General features: G+C 37.3%; 4 protein-coding genes across 4 annotated transcripts in view; 2 read left to right on the forward strand and 2 right to left on the reverse strand.

Moving 5' to 3' along the window:
• Positions 1 to 486: 486 nt before the first annotated feature.
• Positions 487 to 13,407, forward strand: etnppl (ethanolamine-phosphate phospho-lyase). The gene is made up of 13 exons (XM_042512253.2): positions 487 to 700; positions 1,252 to 1,370; positions 1,883 to 2,042; positions 3,885 to 3,959; positions 4,150 to 4,243; positions 6,443 to 6,559; positions 7,216 to 7,298; positions 7,602 to 7,827; positions 8,323 to 8,477; positions 9,278 to 9,367; positions 10,883 to 11,013; positions 11,190 to 11,254; positions 12,025 to 13,407. Exons 1-13 carry the CDS (start codon positions 642 to 644, stop codon positions 12,133 to 12,135), a joined length of 1,485 nt encoding a protein of 494 aa, XP_042368187.1. The 5' UTR covers positions 487 to 641; the 3' UTR covers positions 12,136 to 13,407.
• Positions 13,408 to 14,769: 1,362 nt separating this feature from the next.
• Positions 14,770 to 17,034, reverse strand: ostc (oligosaccharyltransferase complex subunit). Its single transcript, XM_042512390.2, has 4 exons — positions 16,817 to 17,034; positions 15,813 to 15,906; positions 15,481 to 15,678; positions 14,770 to 15,387 (listed from the first exon to the last, which is right to left on the reverse strand). Exons 1-4 carry the CDS (start codon positions 16,953 to 16,955, stop codon positions 15,369 to 15,371), a joined length of 450 nt encoding a protein of 149 aa, XP_042368324.1. The 5' UTR covers positions 16,956 to 17,034; the 3' UTR covers positions 14,770 to 15,368.
• Positions 17,035 to 18,939: 1,905 nt separating this feature from the next.
• rpl34 (ribosomal protein L34) lies at positions 18,940 to 22,574 on the reverse strand. Its single transcript, XM_042512180.2, has 5 exons — positions 22,469 to 22,574; positions 21,930 to 22,001; positions 21,700 to 21,799; positions 19,194 to 19,297; positions 18,940 to 19,067 (listed from the first exon to the last, which is right to left on the reverse strand). The coding sequence occupies exons 2-5, from the start codon at positions 21,992 to 21,994 to the stop codon at positions 18,983 to 18,985; spliced, it is 354 nt and encodes a 117-aa protein (XP_042368114.1). The 5' UTR covers positions 21,995 to 22,001; positions 22,469 to 22,574; the 3' UTR covers positions 18,940 to 18,982.
• Positions 22,465 to 23,886, forward strand: part of slc24a2a (solute carrier family 24 member 2a) — a 61,440-nt gene continuing 60,018 nt past the window's right edge. Inside the window, exon 1 of the mRNA XM_088074069.1 lies at positions 22,465 to 22,591. The gene's annotated coding sequence lies outside the window, so the exon portion shown is untranslated. The remainder of the gene's footprint in view (positions 22,592 to 23,886) is intronic.

Here is a 23,886-nt window from a genome sequence, read left to right on the forward strand (position 1 = left end):
AAATTCTATCTGTCAGTCTGTTTATACATTAAAGCCCTCAAAACTAATATATATGCTGACCAAAATTGCCATTTTTTTTTTTTTTTACTGTTTTTGCATATCTAGTCAGTATTTTTTAATAATAGCAGTTGTAAAGTATTCTGTTTCAGTTAGTAGTAGCCTACTAATAAGGAACAACTAGGATACTAATATTTTTAATGTTACCATTAATCTGGAGAATACATACTTTTTAAACTACAGATTTACGGATGAAAAAGATGCCAGGGTGTACAGAGAAGCATTAAAATAGAACTAATAGAAAAAATCCGTGGTGAAAGGATCCCCCTGAAGCCCCAACAGACTAGAAACACCATAGAAACGCCCCTGCAGTTTCCTTCATTAACAGCTGTATCCGTGGGTTCTCTTGAATACGTCACTGCCCTCGAGGCATTGAGGGCTGCAAATACCGGCTAGATGGCAGCACGAGAGAGTTGCGCGAGCCGCTGCTTGTGTATAGGTGTTTGTGTGTCTTTCTGCTTGTACGCGCGCGCGAGCACGCGTGTGTATATACAGCCGGGTAATTTGCGCTCGAGCAGATGTAGGTGATCTTCGAGTCTGTGGGGAGGAAGGAGCGCGTCGTCCTACAGCTGGACAACATCAGGATGTCTGCGGAAATATTGGAGAAAAACAAGACGTTAGACTTGAGGAAGAAGCACATTGGGTGAGATAACAGATATTTTGCAGTTAATTTACGCTACAAAGTTTCCATTAAAGATGACAGTCATTTAGTTGGAGCAGCACAACAACTTTATTTTACTGAAAACCGAGTACCTGGTTTAAACGTTATTATAGTATTTTATTGTACCTATAGTCTTACTTTATAGGTGTAGCATGAAGCTGTTGAAACATTTCATACAGAAATTTCAAGAACTGGTTCCACAACAAACCAAAAATTGCTTAGAAATAAACTGAATTAATTAATCAATAAATTTGTAGCTAAGCAGTAAATTCAACAGTGACATGCTCATGTAAAAATAGAAAGGTTACACTGCTGTAGTAGGTGATTTGTGTGCATGACAATGCATTACACCTTATGTGTACTTTGACTTTCCCTGTTGTGCTTATGACTCATAATATCTTTAATTCTATAGAGAATAAAACCTGTTAATCCAGGATGAAGGGCACACCTGTGTGCAGCAAAGGACAGATAATCTTTCCCTTGTTTTACCTTACCCTGTATGTATGGAAATATTAATAGTGGTTCCTCTGCAGGCCATCTTGTAAGATTTTCTTCAGCCATGACCCGATCAAGATTGTGCAAGCCAAAGGCCAGTACATGTATGACGAAAAGGGACGGCGCTACTTGGATTGCATCAACAATGTGGCTCATGGTAAACCCCCAGCTGCACACACATGAAAACTGCACAAAAAATATCTGCATCTTATCTTTCTTTTTACCACCTTTGTGTCATCACCTCCAACAAAAATGACTAAACACGAACAAAAGAAAACTGTTCTCTCCTACATACTGGCTTATTGTTTTAGGCTGGCATTCAACTGTATGATCAAAGCCAGAGTTATTTGAAGACTGGAGTGCACGAGCAGAATGATATGAACTGATGTGCTCAACAAAGTTGTCACGAAATGTGCACCTCATACGGAGTAACCAAAGCTGCACAACTTGCAGGCAGAGACTGGAATATATACAGGCTGTCTCCCGGCCAACCACATTCACCACTCTTCAATTTCAGCACAGCCTCCACTTATGTGCCCTTAGAATTAGTTGTCATGGTGTTTTTTGACCACAAATTACAGTCAGATGATTTAAGGAGTAAATCATGTTTTCAACCTGAGCGTGAGGACCAGTTCTAATCCTGTGTGCATCCTTTCCTCCATTTTTCAGTCGGCCACTGTCACCCGGATGTGGTGAAGGCAGGAGCTCAACAGATGGAACAACTCAACACCAACTCGCGTTTCTTGCATGACAATCTTGTAATTTACGCCCAGAGGCTGCAGGCCACACTACCTGAGAAGCTGTCTGTGTGCTACTTTGTCAACTCTGGGTACGTACGTATGTTGTCACACTCCTCAAACATCATAAAGGCAGATTTGCCAGGCTTGTTCTTTTGGGTGTGGATCAGTGGGTGTTGAGTAAAGGTAAAGTACAAGCATAGGCATGGCATGACAGTGATGTGGTTAACTCCCAGGCCCACGCTGAATAAATACTGTATTAACACAAACATGTCAGCTCAGTGTCGCTATCAATGAGATATAAGTGGAATTAAGTGTTTTTTCATGGACAAATGTAAGTGCTACATATCCACAAACTACCACAGGCCTATTAAGTAATTAAAAATGACCAAAAATTAATTAGCAGCCCTGCTGATGAAGGATGCAAAGTCATCTAACATAAAAGCAGTTTTGGTGTTATCTTATGTCCCATAAGAGTGTTGAAAAGTCAAAATTGATTGAAAAGATATGGATGAAATCATTTCCAAAATTCACAAGATATCATTTGCTTACAAAACATTCTGATTCAACCCATATTGAGACCCATATATAGAGATGCAACTGTATTAACTGTATTAACTGTCTCTGTAGAGCATAATTACACTACTGGGATCTCAGACAGGCTGCATACCAACACATCATAATGCAAAGCAGCGGGGCTTGGTCTTAAAATCCAAAGTCAGCTCCTTTTCAAATGAAAGAATGGATAAACTATTCAGGTGGCCAGTGAGCTCAGTCAAAATCAAACTTTACCAACATTTTTTTGCCCCTCTAAGTCTGAACCCAAGTTGGCACCAATGAGCGCAGGTAATGATTGGCAGTAGATTCATGCATTGTTTTGTTTCTACTTTATTTATTGTAACTGTAGCTTATCCCCAAAAGGAGCTATACATTTCTGCAATGCTGCAAATTGTAAAGTAAAGGGGTATTGTCCAAACATATATTGCTATGCTTCTGCAATCAAGAGGGGAAAAAACAGTTGTTGTGGATCAGCCTGCTCATCTGGATTTTCAGGTATGATAATTATGCTGATTTAGGAACAAAGACAATGCTATGCCACTTTCCAGCAGTCACAAGAAGTGTCTAGACTTTGACAAAAAAGAAGTACAGCACAATATATAACATGTCCAATCTTGACACCAAATAACTCTAGTCCTCAGACTGCACCAGTCTGGCATGGTTACTTATTTACACCACTTGCTGGAGTTCGGCAGTGTGAACAGGAATTATCTGGTCCGGGGTAATAATGTTGTAGATAGTGTTCTATAAACACTGAATAGCGGTGGAAGAGAAACAGATGCCCTGTGAGAAGTAATAAAACTGAAAAAACAAAGAGGTTATAACTGCAAGGATTTTTTAAGGCTTGTGCAAAGCCTGGGATGAACTGGAACGCCCAAGGGACTATACTTTATTTATCCGAGGTGAGCAATGGCTGAGGTGTGACATTGTTTTTCTTTTTTCTGTTTTTTTTTTTACTGAGGCAAAAGGCATGATATTTTCTCCATCTTAAATAACTAGATTTTGTATAATGAATTGAAGATACACATGCAAGACACCAGAACAGGATCATATTAATCACTCTACAGTTCCTGTAGAGAAGACACATTTGTGTAAATTAAGATATAAATTTTGTTGACAGTACTATGGAACAAAGTAAAGAAGAAAATATATATTTCAAGTTTCAAATAGCTTCAATATCTCACTGAGATCTTCAAGCACACTTCATCTTTACACTATTTGCCAATGTTAATAAATAGATGTCACTTTATATACCTTTACAAAGGGGGAGTAAAACATCAGATTGCAATGCACGTGTTTGTGACACTCATAGCTTCACCTGTGTATTTTGTGGTGACTGAGTAACTCAAAGTAACCTTTGCCCCTTTGAACTTCAGCTCCGAAGCCAATGACCTGGCCCTCCGACTGGCGTGGCAGTACACAGGCCACAAAGACATCATCACGTTGGAAAAGTAAGTATTGCTACCTGGTCATTGTTCAAAAAGTGCCAGACAAGCAAAATGAAAGTACATAGATAATAACAGGTGGTGAAAGTCCTTTTATTCATTTTGAAACAGCTCTTGTCTGCACATATAGCCTGTTTTCACACTCTCCATGATATTGCAGTTGACATGATTTGGTCCATGTTTGCTTTGTTCGCAGTGCGTATCACGGCCATGTCTCGTCGCTCATTGATATCAGTCCCTACAAGTTTGACCACCTGTCAGATGCTGAGCAGAACCCATTTGTCCATGTGGTGAGTGCTTTTGCTCTCCATCTGCCTGCCTGCACACTGTTAAAAAGCCATAACTCAACTTTCACTTGCACAGGGATGTGTGTGCAGAAGTTTGTCTGTTTGTGGATAAGAAAAGAAGAGACAGATGCATGCAGGGAGGTGTTTTACCACTGATGTCAGAGGCAACAGTTTTATCTTCCCCCTGACAACACTATTAATCACAGAGGAAAGAGAGAGGAGTGGCAGATTATTATTAACCAGCCCAATCCCACAGTGCTTTGGAGAGGAGCATTTTGAAAAACACAAACAACTGGACGCTTTATTCCATTTAGTTAGGAGTGTGAAGCACACATCATGGTAAGATCCTTTTGAGAAATGTAACAGTGATTTAAATTCTTCTGCACAATCACTGAAACTCTACTTGACGATAGCCTGTGGAATGAGGTAGAACAGGATGTTTCGTCCTTGGTGCATGACTGAAAATATGCACCATAGTCAGCCATTTCTATATTATTCTATTGCCATTTCTGGAGTGGTTTTCTCTTTGGAGTTGAATCGTAAGAAACCCATATTTATACCATGTGTTTTTATGTTGATAATCATTAGTTGGTCGTGACATAACTTTCTGTTTTTTAATTGAACTTACTAGACTAAATATGTCTTTTTTTAAAGCCTCCAGAGATAACTTTTATGTTTAAACATTTAATTCTGAATTTAACATTGATTGCACAATGTAATGTATTGAACAATGAAAAAATCATCAAAAGCAGGAAGAAAACTGCGCTGTTTGTTTTCCCGCAGCAAAGGAATCATTCTGGAGTGAACAAGTGATTTTGCAGCTGACATTATTGTCCACAGTAGTAGTAGAAATGGCAGAGGGTGTTCTGTTTGTGTTACTGTAACAGTTACTGTAGGGAATTCAAATCTGCTATATTTTTGTGTTATTAGTATAGTATGTAATTTTGATTTGACAATTTCCATTAACATTTAAAGGAGCACTTGAACCCCTTGAATCCCCCTCCCCTTGATGATGTTGTCATCTGATGTAGCTATCTTTTGTTAGTTTTAACACTTAAAACATTTGACAGAAAACCGTCGTTACATGCAGGGGGTATAGAGTTTATTAGATAAGAGCATTCAACCAGCAATAAAGCTACAATTCTGGAAGTAAACCACACAGTCTGGAGTGAACAGTCTGTGACCAGACAAGCTGAAAATATACATCCGAAGTCCTCACTGCACTGTGTTGTGTGAGTCTGTGTACTCTGCACTTTCCCTTGATAACCTTGGTGAAGTTTGATATGACCGCCTGTGGAATACTGAGCTCTAGTGTTACATGCCAAAGGTGTGGCAAGTCAGTCTGTTTCGCCAGCTTGCATATTTTATTCATGATCATAGACACTAACGAATTGAGCTGTGCTTCAAATGTTAGTTGACCAACACTTCACTCAGCCCAGAATGAAATGTAAACAAAAAGATAGCAATGTGTTTGCTTTCAGAAATGTACTTGGCAGCTCTCAAATAATCATGGCTGTTTATCACATAAACTTACATAATAGATCAACGCAGGCCCGGGTGGACAAGTATAGCCAAATGTTTTGACCTATGGTAAGACCAAGATGTTAAACGGAAATACACAAGATAGATCAGTTAGAAGAAATTTGTTACATTAGTACACCACAAATAAAAGATAAAACAATCAACATTATTTTACAGTTATTAGGCATGTTTAAATCAAGGTTTGTTTAATTTCTTGGGACATTAATATAGGACTAGTTGATATTTTAAGACAGTTTTAAGGCTGATAACTTTTTGTGTGTACAAATTAAAGTTGGCCCAAAACTACATCCAAGCAATTATAATAAAATATGAGAAAAATAGCACATTATACAGTGTATTACTCCTTAAATGTGAATGTGCCATCATAAACTTAAAATATACTGTCTTGGGAGAGTATTAAAACAGGAAAGTATGAAAGATTTGTGCCAGCAATGCCATAAATGTCCCTTTAAATTTAAATTATTTCAAGGTTAAGAAGCTTCTTTTTTGCACTGCATTTGGGTAAAAATGTCATATATTAAGCAAATTTAGTATGAATTGCGACATTTTCATACTATTTTATCTACCTTTTTTGTGTGAATGCGCTAAACAATATAAAGATGGTGCTGTTGCCTGTGAATCTGCTTTATTAATCCTCTCAAAATCTCATCAACTATACAGGCTCCCAGTCCAGATGTGTACAGAGGCAAATACAGAGCGGACCACCCTGACCCTGCCACAGCATACGCAGATGAAGTCAAAGACATGATTAACAGAGTCCATGAAAAAGGTGGCAAGGTACAGTTTGTGTTTGACATCGTTTTGCTACCAGACAATGAGCGCCGTTGACTTTAGGCTACTGAAATAACCTCAGAAATATCTAATATATGGATATACATATTAATTGCATGTTTGTTTCTTTAAATGATGACTCTTTCCAGGGAAATGGCCGTGATTTACAAAAAAAAGTCTTGGATACTCATTAGATTTTCCACCCTTTCCATCTTCTTTCCTTTTCTCCTCTTGTACCTTTTCTCCCATTTCTCAGGTTCAGGCCGAGCACTCTGGATTTAAGGGTCAAATCCCAGACCACAACAACATTTGTAGGGGACTACTTAGTATCCAATCTTTGTTGACAGCCCAAGTTGTCCTTCCAGTGGGGCGAGGAAAGGGATTTCAGCCCAGGAGATTATAAAGAATACAGTTTCTAATGGATGTTTGCAGATATGCATCGACATAAAGAAGAGAGAGACATGAATGTGACTAAATGTTGCATCCTGCTGATCGTATAACAACTGTGTACAAGTGAATACACTGGTTCCTGTTTGACTTCACAGTGACCTACAGTGGCACACTTATGAAGGAAGGAGATCTACAGGTCAAAGATGCCAGAACTTTTCCAGTTTATCAGTCTGGCTTCAGGCTGATATACCTGATGTTTTTCTCTCATGCAGATTGCTGCTTTTATTGCTGAGTCACTGCAGAGCTGTGGCGGGCAGGTCATTCCCCCCTCAGGCTACTTCCAGCAAGTGGCAGAGTATGTACCCAAGTTATTGCAGAGATTCATTCACACTCTGTGTTAGAAAGTGTTTTTACTCTTTTCTGCTGGTCAGAAACAGATTATCAACACAAAATATGCAGAGCTGTCATGCTGAAATGACAAACTAGCTGCAAAGTATGTTAAACATATACAGACTGTCATTTCTTTGGGCACTAAAGAATGAAGAGATGATCTTTCGATGGCCCCAGACTGTGTCTGTGAATGTGTGCCTTATTTTAGATAAAGAGTAACTAACGAGAGTTTATCTCTACCTACATGGATTTTTCTGCCCCTCTACAGACATGTCCGCAAGGCAGGGGGCATTTTCATCGCTGATGAAGTCCAAGTGGGCTTTGGGCGCGTTGGCACCCACTTCTGGGCCTTCCAGCTTCAGGGAGAGGACTTTGTGCCTGACATTGTCACCATGGGAAAGCCTATTGGCAATGGCCACCCCATGTCATGTGTGGTCACGACCAGAGAGGTGGCAGAGGCCTTCATGTCATCTGGAATGGAGTATTTTAATACAGTAAGAGCATTACCTGGAAAAGTGAAGGAATTGTGCAAATAATGAAATTTAAAAAATACTTTTCTCAGCCATTCCTCTGCAAAATTATTAGTATTTGGCTGAAATAAATGGCAGCTTTTAAAATGATCATGTAGTTATTAAAATGGCACATATGGACAAGTGATGTTCTTGTCTATATTTGTCAGGTGCACTGACCGATCCATTTCCCACATTATGGGGAAAAAATACATTCAGTCCAAGACGCTTTTTTTCTTTGAGAACCTGAGATTGCAATTACTTTCTGTTAAAGGAGAATCGTGTCTGTTGGGCAATCAGTTTGGCTTAAACAAAAAAGACTGCTGAAAAATATTGTTACATATTTAATGCATCATAATGTCTTATAATTCTGTCCTCGGTATACAAATTCTCTCAGTCATCAAGCAGCTGATTTTCTTGGTGGTGTGAATATAAACTTGGTGTAATCTTTCCTCTTTGTGTGGGTTTTGTATTTCTCAGTTTGGCGGTAACCCAGTGTCGTGTGCCATCGGTCTGTCCGTCCTAGACGTGATTGTGAAAGAGGATCTTCAGGGTAATGCACTGCGTGTGGGGCGATACCTGACCAATCTGCTGGAAAAACAGAAGGAGAAGCATCCACTGGTTGGTGATATCAGGTATGCAAATGCTCATACAGCTACTGTATGTGACACCGCTGATAAGCTCTGTGCGTGTCCTGTGAAGCTGATTCAGCTGATTATATCTGAGTTTCAAACCAGAATATGTATGTCATGTTTCGATAATCCCTGCACCAACATGTAATTCAGTGACTCCACAATGAAACATGTTTGGTTATTGCAGTGACGCCTCAAAATCAAATACAGATTTTTTTTTCCTCTTACCTGTTGTGCTTTTTATCATTTCAGATTTTTTGGTGCAAGTTGCAGAGTGTTAGAGATAGTTTAAGAGATATCCGCCCTTTCTTGAATATAGTAGAGCTAGGTGGCATTTGGCTTGTGGTGTTCAAAGAGCCAAAGAATACATTGGGGGAAAAAAAGAAAAAACAAAACAGCAATGTCTCTTTCCAGAAATCATGACCAGGTTACTCAAGATAATCCACAGATCTTGTTTTGAGCAGTTTCATGTAGGGAACTATTTTCTGCTGAATTGCACCTGCAAAATGACACTGCACAGACAGAGGCATGTATGATTTCTGTAAAGAGACACTGCTATTGAGTTTTTCTAATGTATTTTTGACACCAAAACAATCTAAACCTATGATTACCTCTACAGGTAATAGGAAAAATATGTATTTTCAATTTTGGGGTGAACTTAGAAGACCCAGTGCTGTGTATTTTATCATGATCTAGAACTTGTTTTGGGAAATCGCTCTCTGTGGAAGAATATCTTAAAAATGCCTTGCTTTTTGAAGTAAGTTGAGATCAGAGATGACTAAACCTCATGTCCCATCCTGCAGGGGTCGTGGCCTCTTTGCTGGCATGGAGCTTGTGAAGGACAGGTTGAAGCTCACTCCTGCTACAGCAGAAGCCCAAGAAGTCATATATAAGTAAGTTTGAAAACTCAAATTAATGTCTGATGTCAGTTTAATAATTAAAGAAATGTTCCACAGTATTTAAAGGAGGATTAAACCCGTTTTCAAAATTCATACAACTCTCTCTTTGTTGTCATAGGGTATAAAATGTGGTGCTGCTTCAAAGACAGTGAATGGTGAGAGGTGTTTTAGATGACACTGAGAGTACCAATGTGAATTTTCTGAGTATATTTGTACATTTCCTGTTTCATAACTGAGAACACTGCAATAGAATAAAGCTCATTTTGGTATAAAAAGAAAAAAGAAAAGAAGCATATTGATCGACCTTTCCTGGACCACAGAAATAACATGATAGAATTCTTAATTTTGGTGGTGTTCCCCTTTAAAGAAAAGTGGCTGCTTAGATTACACTGCTCTGCAGCATTGTCTTTCCTCTACTGAGTTAACTGCAACCATGTTTCTGCAATTATGTTTTACTATGAACAGGCCATATAGGCTGTAACACAAGCTTCTGCCAGTGTTACACAAGCTTTTGTAAACTGTAAATAACACATATCAGCACAAAAGTCTTCTACATTTATGGTGGGATAATAGGAAAGGCATCATTGGCACTCGTTTGAGTTCTGTAAGTGAGAGCTTATTATAGACTCTGATCTGACTGTGATCCTGTCATGATACTTATGTTATCAAAATTCTGCATATTATGCCATTTGTAGTTCAATCATACTGAACTCCAAAATTGTTCTTCCTGTTCTTTCTGGCTTTATTAATACAATCGCAAAGGTTAGCAGCCAAAAATGGCTTATGGTGATACTTCCCCTATTAAAAACTATGATCATTCAAAAAAAGGAAAAAGATGAAACCAGTGGTTACATAATTGATCAAAATTTCAAGAATAAGCAGCAATACAATGTTGATAAAAATGTACAAATGACAAAAAGGTTGTATTGAAAAATGAAATGCATTACAGATGAATCAATGAATTGCCAAGAGTCTTTGCAGATTAGAGTCCTTTTCAGATGTTTTTTAAATAACGATAATGTAAATACTGATTGTAGCGATGGAAGATGGTGAAACAGTGGAATGCATTGTTAAAATACTCAGCCTCCAGGATGCATTGAGTTTTCTAATTTGTGACAAAATTTGCAAAAGGAATGAGATTTTGAATGTAACAGAACTCCTATCATTTATAATAGATACGCCTAATTTACCAGAACAGTGTCAGACATTTGACCGATGTTCAGCATCACCTCAAACAACTGATATTCATTTAACACAATCAGACTTTTTTGATACAGCAGGAAAAGCTTAGGTGTAATTAATACCACTAATCAAGGCTGCATTTACTGAGGTGTGAATGCTGGCTCTCTGCTCCTGAATACTTGAACAAGCTGTCGTTAGTGTTATTAGTTCCACCTGTGCTTTTCCTGCTTTGAGTAGTCAGACTGCTGTGGGAGAAAAACGACTCAACCACGTAGTTTAAATGAATATTGATACAGAGAGTGGGGAATAATGAATATTTTCTCCCAGGCTAAAGGAAGAGTACATCCTCCTGAGTGCTGATGGACCTCATCGCAATGTGCTTAAATTCAAGCCTCCCATGTGCTTCACTACGGAAGACGCTGACCTGGTAGTGGGGAAGATTGACCACATTCTTACAGGTACTTCTCATTTTGTCATGTTTTTTCCTCTGTGGTGTTGTGTAAGATGATGGTGGAGGAGCACAACATTGCCTTTCTGGCTTGTGCATTATTTATTTACAAGAACCAAGGTGTGTAATGGTTGTCTACTATTGCTAAACAAGCTCTCAAATGTATGCTATTATTTATGTTTCTAGAGCTTGAGGAAGCATTGGGTTTGAAGTTGCACAGCAGTGTAGAGAATGGAAGCAGTAAAAGAAAGGTAAGTGTGACTCTGCTTCCTAAATGTTATCATCTCAAATGCATCTGAGAAAAACCAATGAATCCAAAGGACCAAAGCATTAGTCTGTTAACCCTTTGAAATATGGATCACAATCAGTTTTTGTGTGCTGTGTTCAGACACATTTCAGTTTTTTTTAAACCCTTTAAAATACTGAGATAATTGGTTTGATTTCTTTAAAAACATGGGGAAATTAACAAGTTGGCATGAAAAGTCCTGCAAATTGCTAAAAAAAATCTGTAAGAGGTGACAAGAACACGACCTGGAAATTATCTTGTAAGAAAGTGGGATAGAATCATTAAAAAAACAACAAAATAACTGGGGGAAAATAACAAGAAAAGGATATTTCTGATTAGTATAATTACATATTTAAATATGTATGTATTGTATTTAATATTTAGCTTAAAGAAAAAAAATATATATATATTGTGTGTGTGTGTATGTTATTAATATTTGTAAATACTTTTTCAGTTAATTTGCTGGTTTGTTTTTCTACTTTTAGGTAATTTTCTTGTGATTTTTAAACTAATTTCTTTTTTTTTTTGTCTTGCTTTATTTCTTAAGTTGCTCATTGCCTTCTTTCCGTGCATTTGAAAGAAACAAGCGTAATTGCTCAGGTTTCAAAGGGTTAAATCCTCTGACTTGCATAAGTAAGACAAATATATAATAAACAACAGATGCCGAACTTTTCTTCATTTTCCAACCTCATAGACTTTCAATTCAACTTGATCTCTTTATATATTTATCTCAAGCTGCCGACTGATGAAAATGGACACCAGTATCACAGTGGGTTAGAGCACAACAGAGGGAGCACTAATGGAGCTGCTCAACAAACCAAACAAACCAAACGCCTCAGGACATAACGCTGCCTACCAACAGTCAGAGCTGTGAAGTGACAACACAATTGACATAGTTAAAGAACTGGGATCAGAGAATATAAGATGACAAAACGCTGGGGATATTAAAAAAAGAAAAGTGTCTTGACATAATCTAATCAAAACTGTTTTACATGAATAATTATTATATACTGTATATCTCTGAGATTGCAGAGTCCTCTCAGGTATTACTTTTAAAATTACACAGAAATCAAGCCACTCATGCGGTGGTTTGAAATTGGTGCAACAAACATGCATGTTACCATGCTACACAATGTGTATACTCTTTATATTTGAATCTCTGCCAACATTAACTTGACTATGATTTTCAGGGAATTCTGATGTTCATAAATCATATGGTATCATGTCAAAATATTCAGTGGTGTCTAAATTGTGACATAAAAATACAGCTTTCACTGTTTTAAGTATTGCTAACTGTAGTTGAGTGTGGAATACCTGTCTAGAACCATTTTGTGCCCTAATTTGTATGAAATATATTTTAATTTATGCAGTACTTTGTGTACAAATGGGGGAAATTTGGAGCATGCTTCTTCCACTCTGCCTCAAGCAAACAAACATGGAAGCTGTTTGACCAGTCTGCAATTATTTACAGATGTTCCCATATTTGTTCTTGACAGAGAGTAGACATGGCTCCCAAAAAGTTCCTTACATGCATGTTAGAGTGATCAGTCACCACCAAAGGAAGGGCCTTTAGTGCATGGAGAAAAATAAATGATGTACAGAAGTACATGTATGGTGTTCATGAACAACAAAGATGTTCTCTCAGTCTCTGGAGGCGTAGAGTTGGCTGAAGTCCTGGCAGCAGACAGGAGGTAAGACACCAAACATGAAGGAAAGGGTATCTAGTATCCTAGCAGGCAGCTAAGAACAAAGTGAAAAAGACCCCAAAAACCACTTTATTGTTTGTGAACAATAATGATAATAATAAGTCATACTTATGGTGCTTTACAGAATACACAAAGATCAATTTTATAATACTTTCTTGGTTGCATTGGGCTTTGATTTACCTCCTGTTTTTTAGTTGTCTGAGTAGCAGCCAATGCACAGTATTTGGACTTAGGGAACTACAGATATGAACTTAATTTCCCATGTGCACTTGCGTGACAGCACGGGTGTGTCCATACGATGTAATTATTAGCTGTGGGATTTCCTCTTGTAAAACATTTGATAAAGTGAACGTCGAGTGACCAAAATCTTTACTTAATTAATAAATGATTGCACTGGACTTAAATATTTAAACCCTCTTTCTCTCATATGATCATTTTTGGCTGTCTGAAACCGTAGCATTATGTCAAGAGTGTGATCTTCACAAAAGTACTGAATTAGTGTATATAACTGCCCTGGATAGCCTAGAAAAAAGAGATAAAGCATTTCTAAAACTGTAGAAAATGAATAACTGTGAGCTGAGTCATGTTATTTAAGTATTAATGAGAACTGTCAACACAATTTACATTGTTTGCACCTCTAAACAGCTGGAAAACAAAGATTAATCACCATGCTCGGTGCAGAAAGTTCTTCCTTCCCTGCTCGGGAACAGGTTTAGGAGGTGCCACAACCAGTTACCTATTATCAACAGATGGTGTTTTTAGCAGACAAGGCATCTTACAGTGTGTGTAATGGGGTGTGCGACATGCACCGTTGAACCAAATAGTAACAACAATTCAGACTGTGATGTAGGTCTGCTTTTGATCTCAGGTGGGAAAAAAGCAGACTAGAAAAACACATATCTTGGTAATTTATTTTCTCATGTCATATAATAGCCCTAAAACCTCTGGCATCAACTTAAGAAGCAATAATTCTAAGCATCCAATAAGTTTTGCACTAAACATGACTATTATACAGGGTTCCCACACGCTTTTATCAATGACTTTTAAAATCTTTTACATTACATTTGACTCCTATTTCATGACTTTAAGTTGATTAAAATGGGTAGGTCTGTAAAAATGCACTTCCCAGGTATTTGTGAATAAACAAACTGCGAGGCCGTGCTTTTTTTACACGCAAAGTAGACACCAACCAGCTGCATATGCGGAGCAAAGTGGCACATATCAGTACTGTTAAATGCGAAGGCCCTGCATTTTTGGGGGAAAAAACTAAAAAAAAATCGAAGATAGAAAACCACGGTCACACTGCGCAGCACTATTTAAAAAACAAACAAACAAACAAACAAAAAACTATTTTGCGTAATGTTAGACATGTTTTAGGAATTTCATGAACACAATTTAAACAAGTCAAAAAAAAAAGGTTTAGTCTAGACTTTTCCAAAACATTCGGTTAATTCCAAACCGTTTCCAGACCTGGATTTTTTTTTTTCTAAATTCATAACGTCTCAAGGAATTTAATGACAGTGGGAACTCTTAGTGTCAGATGCTTAGTATTTGAATCTGATTACTGTACACAGTTTTGCTACACCTTAATACAGTGTGGAAATGACCAGGAAACACGACTGGCTGATAGATCTATGACGCCACCTTCTGGAAGGCAAATTAAAATACTTTGTATGCAAATAGCCATACACAAATATGAATCTTTGCCAAGTGTGGCTCTTGATGTAGACATGTGTCCATAATAGACAACAGTATAGAAATAATGACCGCAAGGAACTCTGAAAAGATTTATTTCACATCCTTGTACAAAAATGCAACTGTGACAAGTTCAAGGCTTTTTTTCAACAACTTCTTTACAAAAACATACAACTTAAACATTATTCAGACCCTCTTCTTAATTGTTCACACAGTGCTAATTTTGATTCCATTTCTGTATTTCTATGCCAACAGTGTTCAATAACTTTCTTCCCTTTTTACTCTCCTGTGGCTGAGCGAAGTTTCACCTGTATTTAGTTACAGCTTGTTGAAGTAAAAAGTAAGTAAGTTTGCCACAGATGCACTATACTGAGAGAGACCTGACGAAACTGGTCATAGTGATGTGCCTTTAACAGTGATGCATTTTATCTTCTGCTGCATCACTATGTTGAAAGTTTGGAGAAGGAGAGGAAAGGAAGTCATTGAACACCATGGAGACAGAGCTAGTGCGAGCCTGTCAGTGCAGCCAGGTCTAATATCTTTAGCAACGTCAGTGCTTTCAGTCCTCAATGTTTGTTGATTATATCAAAAGGTTGCATTTATCCATAATTTTAAATGGGCCCCGATGCATTTGATGTCCTCCGTCCATCCAGTTTTAGGTGTTCTGTGTTTTTGTCTTTAGCCCATAAGATATCCTCTGAAAAGACAAAATATTACTTTGTTAAACTGTGACAATAATTGGCAATTAAAAGTGGAAGAATCTTTTAATGGAAAACAAGCTTAGACTTACGGCAGCTTCATGCGCATGAACACTCTGGCCATGAAGAAGCTGAGGAGAACGCTGACAAAACCGATGAAGAGCAGCAGGAAGCGGTTGAGTTTGGGAATGTTTGGCGCGTTGGAGCGGTCCAGGATGATAAAGCCCAGGCCTCCCATCGTGAAGAGGAAACTAGAAGCCAGTCCTTCCATAATGTACTGGCCGTTTACTCTAAACAACAAATATGATCACATTAGAAGTGCAATATTTGGTGAGACTTTTAAATTCAGACATGAGCATCATCAACTTGCTCCTTGCTTTCGCTGTACTTTGCTGAGATGCTCACAATGCTTTGACGGACATACCTGTAAGCCAAAAAGGCCACTGGCCGCTGGTGTCCGTGCTCATCAGTCATTGAACCCACACTCGGTGGCTCTACAATAACATCGTAGATGATACCTAAAACGTGAAAAAAAGATTGAGAAGGAATCAATGAGATCATTAAACAACTTAATGTTACCATAGTCTGAGCAGCTAAAGCTCATTAACCCTTTTAAACCTGGTTCGACATCAGTTTTCTGGAGTTTTGTTCAGATGCCTGACGAGCTGTTTAACCCATTGAAACATGAGCAAACTGGTTTGATTTCTTTCAAAAACATGGGGGAAAAACAGCAATGACTTACAAGAAGTGTCCCACAAACTACACAAAATTACTAAAAGATTACTTTAAATTAGTTTTGTTAAAAAAAAAAGGGGGGGGGGGGCGTCTTAAAATATTCTTAGTTGGGGAAATTTGTCAAGAAAACCATATCGATATGCATTATAATTCTATACTTGAAATTTTCTCAAAGATTTTTTGTTTAATTTTTTTCTGCACTTTTTGAGTTTTTTTCCAGGTAATTTTCTTGTAACACTTTGCTAATTTCTTGCCAGTTTTTAGGCCATGTATTGTTAAGTTGCTCTTTGTCTTCTCCCCATGTTTAGGGAAGAAATCAAAACTATTTGCTCCGTTTTCAATATTCATTTTAAATACAACAGAACCTCTAAATCTGACTGGAAAAATTACGTTAATGCCACCAATTTTGCAGGTGCTGACCACTTTTGACATTTTGAGTCTCAAATAGATCAAGACACATTCTGGTGCTAGCTTTACTGCAAAGTTAGCCTTGCTTACTTTTTCGTTATCATGTTAAACACATACACGCTGGTGGGCAGTTTTAAAAACGCAACCAAAATCTACAATATGTGGCATTACCTCAACTGTACATAAATGGGCTTTAACTTTTTTAATCACAAGCCGATCCGATGTAGATTTGACGCTAAAAGGCTAGCAGCGCAGCATTAACGTTAGCTTAGCAGATCCATTTACCTCCTGTGATGAGAAAGTAGGACACGATAACGACCGCATACACAGTCATAGCCGACGGCATATGCACCCACGAAGGTTTCTTCAGTTTTATATTTGGGCATTCCAGCACAGTGAACGGTATACTGTATAATGTCTCCATGGTTTATGAAGAAACTGACTGTAGCTACAATACAGCTGCTGCCGCTGCTTGAGATCCGTCAGCGCAGCGACTGTGGTGACGTGTCCCGGAAGTACTTTTTCCACCTACGGTCTATCCTTTCTATGAATTGTTTATAAACATACTTTTATTGGGCGATTTTTAGTGTGAAATTATGTTTTACTATAAAATAATTTCCTTTGTAATTCCACTAACACTATGATAAATTATTATACAAATTCAATTTTGGCTGTACGTGACGCACACTTAAAGAGACAGTAACTAATTTATAGTCTGTCTATCTATCTATCTATTTATCTATCTATCTATCTATCTATCTATCTATCTGTCTATCTGTCTATCTATCTGTCTATCTATCTATCTATCTATTTATCTATCGGTTTCATTTGGGGAGTAATTAGTTACATGTAACTTGAAACTACAGTGAAATGTAATTGTAATCAGTTACAGTCACTGATCAAAATAGATCAAGGAAGTTCATTTGGCTTCTTATTTTGATTATTTCTTGTTTCTTTTTTATCAGACAAAAAGCTGTCAGTCGAAACATGTCAAGGTAAAAAACATCTACATTTTTGTCTGATAAAAAAGAAAAAAATAAATAACACTGATCAAAATAGTTGTGATTACAAAGGGGTTACATATGAAAAAAAGTTTTTATGTTGAATTAACACTCATTCTGTTGTTTTCCATCTTTTTGAAGAGCAGGAATGCCTTCTTTTTGACATTTTTCAAATTTATGCAGTTTTGTTTTTAGGTCCTTTCAGCTTGATTGCCTTGCATAAACATGTTAGAAAGGTATTTAAATGTAACTGTAACCAATTACTTTACAAAAGTAACCTTAACACTGCTTCTGTGCATGTGACACCATTGAGTTGTTTAACCAGTTTAATACATTTTATTGACTGTCCAGTGTCACACATGGGACTTTTGAATAACATTGTAGAAAATATTAATATGTATTTTGCTTCTGATCTTCAGTTGGTTAATCCTTTGAAACCTGAGCAAATTGGTTCATTCCCTTTGAAAACATGGGGAGAAGGCAACAAGTAACTTAAGATATGTCCCAAAAAACAAAAAAGAAAAAAAAAAACCAATGTAAACAAATGTATTTATTTATTTCTGTAATTTTAAATATAAAATTCTTACAATTAAGAAAAGCTTTCTGGACATTTTCCTTTATTATTTTGCTTTTTTTTTTTCTAATAATACTGTAAAAATCATCTTTAGGTAATTTTCTTGCCACCTTTTACATATTTCTTGCAATTTGGAGACAATACTTTTTTAACAAGTTTAATTCTTATCCCACATTTTCAGAAGAAATCAAACCAGTCTGCTGAGGTTTCAGATGATCAAACAGCCTGTGACAGGTGTCTGAAAGCAGCTCAAGAAAACTGATGTTGATCCATGTTTCAAAGGGTTAATCATTGCTATCTCCTACAATGTGGACATGGGTAAATTTATTTTGCTGATGTGTATAACTAATTTAACTGTAATTCAAATCAGACTTTCCATTCTTTCCAAGTTCACAACATATATTTGCATTATAGGATGGCACATCACAGAGCACAGTTCTGTAGAATCCCTCTGCACCTTAAAGAGCTACATTCAAACAGGAAGTGTCCAGTTAAGAAAATATGACCATGTTGAGAGAAAATTATGGCAGACAATTAAAAAAAAAGAATACCAGTAGAAATGTTGAAATACTTTTAAAGTTTATCAATGTTAAAAACAACCCTCTGTGAAACACTGATTCAGAAGTTTTGCACATACTTGGCCAAATGTAAAAACTATTTTATGAGGATTAAAAACTTAATTCTTTAAAATGATAGTTTGGACATTTTTTAACATATCGGCAGTAAATCCTGATTTATCAGATGCAAGCCTTTCAGATATCACAAACCCCAGTCAGACAGATGTCCCTGCTTTCAATTAGGTACACCAAAACATTGCAAATCACAACAGGAAATAGATTTGTTTGTCATTTTTTATTGTGGCAATACAAATACAGTTTACTTAGATTTCTGGCTCTGTGCCTGTGCCTTGAGCACCTTGACGACGATCTTCTGCTCCTCAATCAGGAAAGCACGCTTGATCCTGAGAATAAAAGCAAAACAGACAATTTAAACGTAAAGCGTGAGCCATTCAAAACTAACATCAGCCACAGAACTACAAGGTTTGGAGTAGCAGTTGTGAAAAAAACCTTAGGGTAATGCCTCTTACCTGTCACGCACACACTTGGCGCACATGGAGCCTCCGTAGGCCCTGCTGACGTGCTTCTTGGTCTTGGAGAGCCTCATCAGAACCTGAGGTCTAACAGCCCGGATCTACAAAAAAAAAAAAAAACAGAATTGCAATGAGACTATAGTAGAAAACAAACCTAATTTGAGAATTAAAAAACAAAACCAGGGAAATGTTTTCGTAAATATGTTGAAATGCAGCGAAGCATTTCGAGTCTGCATGCCTGAAAGCCAAAAAAAAAACACTGCTCAATAGAAATGACAAAGGAAGCCTTTTTTAGACACCCTGATGATTTAAGCAACACAATCTCCAACCCAAGAAAAAAAATTCCATCACTAAAGTACTAACATGTTTAAAACGAGCAACAGGTACCTTTGTTTTCCTTAAATCCAGTGCATCACACTTTTTAATCTGTTATTTTCATGGATCAACATACTTCTGCTTGACTGATGAAGAATGTGATGTTGCTTAATTTGCTGTGCTCTTCTCCTTACAGTGGTACAGCCTGGATTTTGGAACAGACCTGAGTTTCTCATCCTTTCTGATTTCTGACGATAAAGACGACCTGTAGGCAAGCACTAGAAAGTGTGTCCCCATACTGAGGTAAGACGACCAGTATACGAGTCATTTACCAGTTTGAGCAGTGATAGTTTGCTAAAGCCAACTACTCAAGCCACTGATTTCATTAAGATGCCTTTTTTGTATTTTTAAAAGTGTAATAGTTGTAGTTAAAAATGAGGGATGTATGTCAGTTAGAAATTCCTTGCCCTGTTTTAAGAATCAACATCCTTTCCGACTAAAAATACCACAATTGGATACCTTAAGCCCAAGATTTATGTTGTGACACTTCTGCGCAGTTAACATCGATTTCCACCTTAATTCACTTGACCTGCTTTCCATCTTTTATTCAGAGGAAAAATTGCTGGATAGTTATATTATTATATTACTCCTGACTTTTTCTTGAAGGATGCACAATGAGAAAAATAACTCCTCTGTGGCTGCCAGTGTGAGTAACCGAATTTAAATTAAAACCCCCAAAAGGGACTGCTAAAGATTGTTTTCACAGACACCACTTGAACAAGAGTAGTTGCTGCTTTATGTTCAGCATTAGTGTTTACACCATAATGCATGCAGGAGAAGGCCAGCATTAACAGCAAGTCAAAGGAGGTGGTGCAGCTATTGAAGCAAAGCAAAAGATCTAATTATCTGGATTGATATTATCAATTCAAAGATCAACAATGCAATTTGATCAATGCAGGTGAAAACACTGATCCATATCATCATAGGATAAGCTTTTATTTCAAAATTCTGATGACAGGCAAATACCAGTGAGCAGCCAAGAAAATGAAGATGAGGATAATGTTATTTACTGTGAAGTAAATCAGCAGTGAGGAAATAATCTGGATTTCAGAGAAAATGCAGGTCGACAGAAAATGTACATACCACATTAACAATGTTGTAATAAGATAAAGCAACATTTGCTGCTCTGTTTCAACTGTGTTAGAGTGATTTAACATGCATGCAGGCTGAAATTCAACCGTCCTATCTGAACTACTGCTGACTTAAACCAACAGCGAGGACATTGAAGTTTAAATACATGTAAATCGTTATTACACATAGACTGGGTTAATTTATTATTATTATTATTTATTATTATTTTATGTTAACGAATTTAAGTTAATAATGGCTGACCAACAAAACACATATGTTTGGTCTGTTAACCTTGACAGTTATTATTGGGCCGAACTCAAACTTCTGTTATATGATGTTGGTATTAATCCATGTGTTACGGTTATTGGGAGAAGTTTGCCTTTGAGACTTTATGACTGATAGCCCTCTAGACTAAGGAGCAAGATCAAGAAACTCTTGAAGGTTAACTTATTCCATGTGCCGTGTATGTGATGTATATTTCTCTGTGATGATGGATTCAATTTAAAGTAGACTTTGCAGCACTTAACCAATTACAACTATATATATTTTTTTACTTTTAGGGGCAAAAGCAAAACAGAGAGGAGTGAAAGCCTCATCTGTTAAAGATTGTGTTAAAATTTGCATATGATATCGTCTCATTTAAATTGCAGGCCTTCTGTATTTAAATCATATTGTGGCAGACTTTGTGATAGCAGCAGAGATGGTATCCATGTTGAAAGATTATTATTGTATTGTGATAAAATTTGTGATTTAGACTAACAGTAGGATCATCCTCCTATTCAGTACACAATATACAAATTTCAGCTACAAATTCACATTATACCTCAACATTTACTCAGAAAAAAAACAGAAATTCTATTTCCTTACTTGTTCTACATATAACCATGGACTCAACTCATCAATTACTGATTTTCGATTGATTGGTGGCAGTATTTGATATGAGACGCATTAATAAAGCAGCAATTGCATGCACCAGTGTACTCAGAGCAGTGATCCCAAACATGTAACTATCTGGTGAAGGTCCAAGAGCTTCATGAAGGAAAATGTGTTTACTTACTCCACGCAGTCTTCCTGGGCAGATGCCACATGCCGACTTGGGGGCTTTGCCGACCTTCTTGGTGTACAGGTACACAATACGGTTACCGGGCGTCCGGGACCTGCAGCACGAGAGTAAAGTTAAAGTGTTAGCAATCACACATCTGGTCATTCAGTGAGAATGCAATGATGGTTTTCAGCTTCCCGAGCGGGCTTTTTCCGAGGCACAGTAACGTTTTTAACTTCACTTACAGTCTGGTTTTGTTGGAGGCGGTGTTGTAGGACAACCTACGGCGGTAAGTCAGGCGCTGCACCATTTTGAAGCTGAAAACAAACACAATGATAGGTTAATTTTGGAACATGATGCTAAGCTAGGCTAAATTGCTAACCCTGTTAGCCGTGCAGCCGATGTTAAGGCTCAAAACGAGTGATGCCGGCTTATATCTACGACGGCTAACAAAGTTTTGACCAAATATCGCCAACTATTTCACTCGAGAACTGTGTTTTTATATGGTGCGAAAACAAATTTTCATCGTATGTTTGTTTGGAAAATACGGCGATTCTACGCCATTCAGTTTAGTCTACATATAGCGGCCTTAAGGACCCTTGATCGGCATCTTGTAAATGTCTCACGGAAACCATTAATTTATATAATTGTGACATCTTTAGAAACAAAGACTTGTTTATGGTATCATGTTTACTTAAAATTAACCACATTTTCTTTTAAAACGTAGGATTACAGTGGATTTGAAAAACATAATGTTTCAGAGGAAAGCAGGGCGCCGCCATACCTGCTATCGCCGTAACCGGAAGAGGAAGGAAGAAGGCGGGTGTAAGAGGTTAAAGTTCCTCCATGCCGGCTATTTCAACACTGCTGCCTGCTGGCGTTTGGTTTTTACTGCACACATGCTGAGGTAGTGTAACGATACTTTTGTGAAAAAGAAACTGATGTATATGGAGTGTATTTTTACGTTAAATTGTTGTTTTTCTTGCTTTATCTAGTAGCTCCTCATATTTTAAAATAATTTTCCTGTGAGAACCGCAAAAAAACCAACACAAATACACCGTGGATGATATAGACTAATAAAGTAGCCCAATAAAAAAAGAAATGACACCGAAATATCACACATAACGCATATCTTATCCAACATGAACGTAGTATATTTAAGCCCATTAGAAAATTGAAGTAACTTTCTGTGCAATAGCCCAATATTTATAGGCTAGATTTCTATAGACTTCTATATCTTTATACTATCTATCTATATATCTATCTATCTATTTCAGTCATCCTGTGACACTATTAATCATGACAATAAAGAAGACCTACCTATCCGTATATGTGAAAGGAGTATATCATGTATATAGATTTTATTTTATTTTTCTGTACAAATGGCACAACATTTCCTTTAGAGTCCTTGATGTCCCATGCTTTAATAATTCAGCAGCAGAATAGCAATAAAAGACAGTTTTGGATGGTTTAAACTCATGCAGTAGCCTAGTAGACACTTTTATGTAAGTATGTGGTTCCTGTACCTTGCGGAATCTATAAGGGACATTATGTATCCGACACTCCACACCCTGCCAACTTAAAAGAGAAAATGTGCACAAAAAAAGCCCACCATCTGAAATAAGAGTCGACGACAGTATCTTTCCATTAAACTGTTCAACTGATGATAAATCTAACTCAGTGACCAAATGACCAGTGGAAATAATTAAACCATTCACCCTTGCAAACTGTTTAAATAAATGTATGATAAATTCTAAGAAATTTCAAAACACTTTTGACTGACAGGCTGTGTTTACAACCACTTGATTTAAACCTGGGTCCTTTCACAGCTCATTTTGACATGTCCCAGCAGGAAGAGCACACAGGTGTAACCAATAATGTTAAGGGTACCTTTCGTTTCAAGTTCCGGCACTAACTCATTGTATTCACTTGCCTGGTTACCTGTCCCTGTCTTGATTAGTTGCATCTGTGTTTTTGCTGCTTGACGAGCCAAAACTGTCACCACGAAAAGGGCCAATGGAGTGCTTATTTCCTCAAATCTGCAAGTGATCGTCAACCAAAATTTAATTTGCAATGTAAATTTAGTGCATGGATTGTCCAGTAGATGGCAGCAGTGGTATGCTAGTTGAAGTACTTGGCAGTGTAGAGTGGCATTTTAAAGTCTCATCCTCAAACTTTGGATCAGCCAATGCCAGTATCCAA

Source organism: Plectropomus leopardus, chromosome 23, assembly GCF_026936395.1.
Source record: "Plectropomus leopardus strain MGB_pleo_1.0 chromosome 23, ASM2693639v1, whole genome shotgun sequence".
NCBI classification, from domain to species: Eukaryota; Metazoa; Chordata; class Actinopteri; order Perciformes; family Serranidae; genus Plectropomus; species Plectropomus leopardus.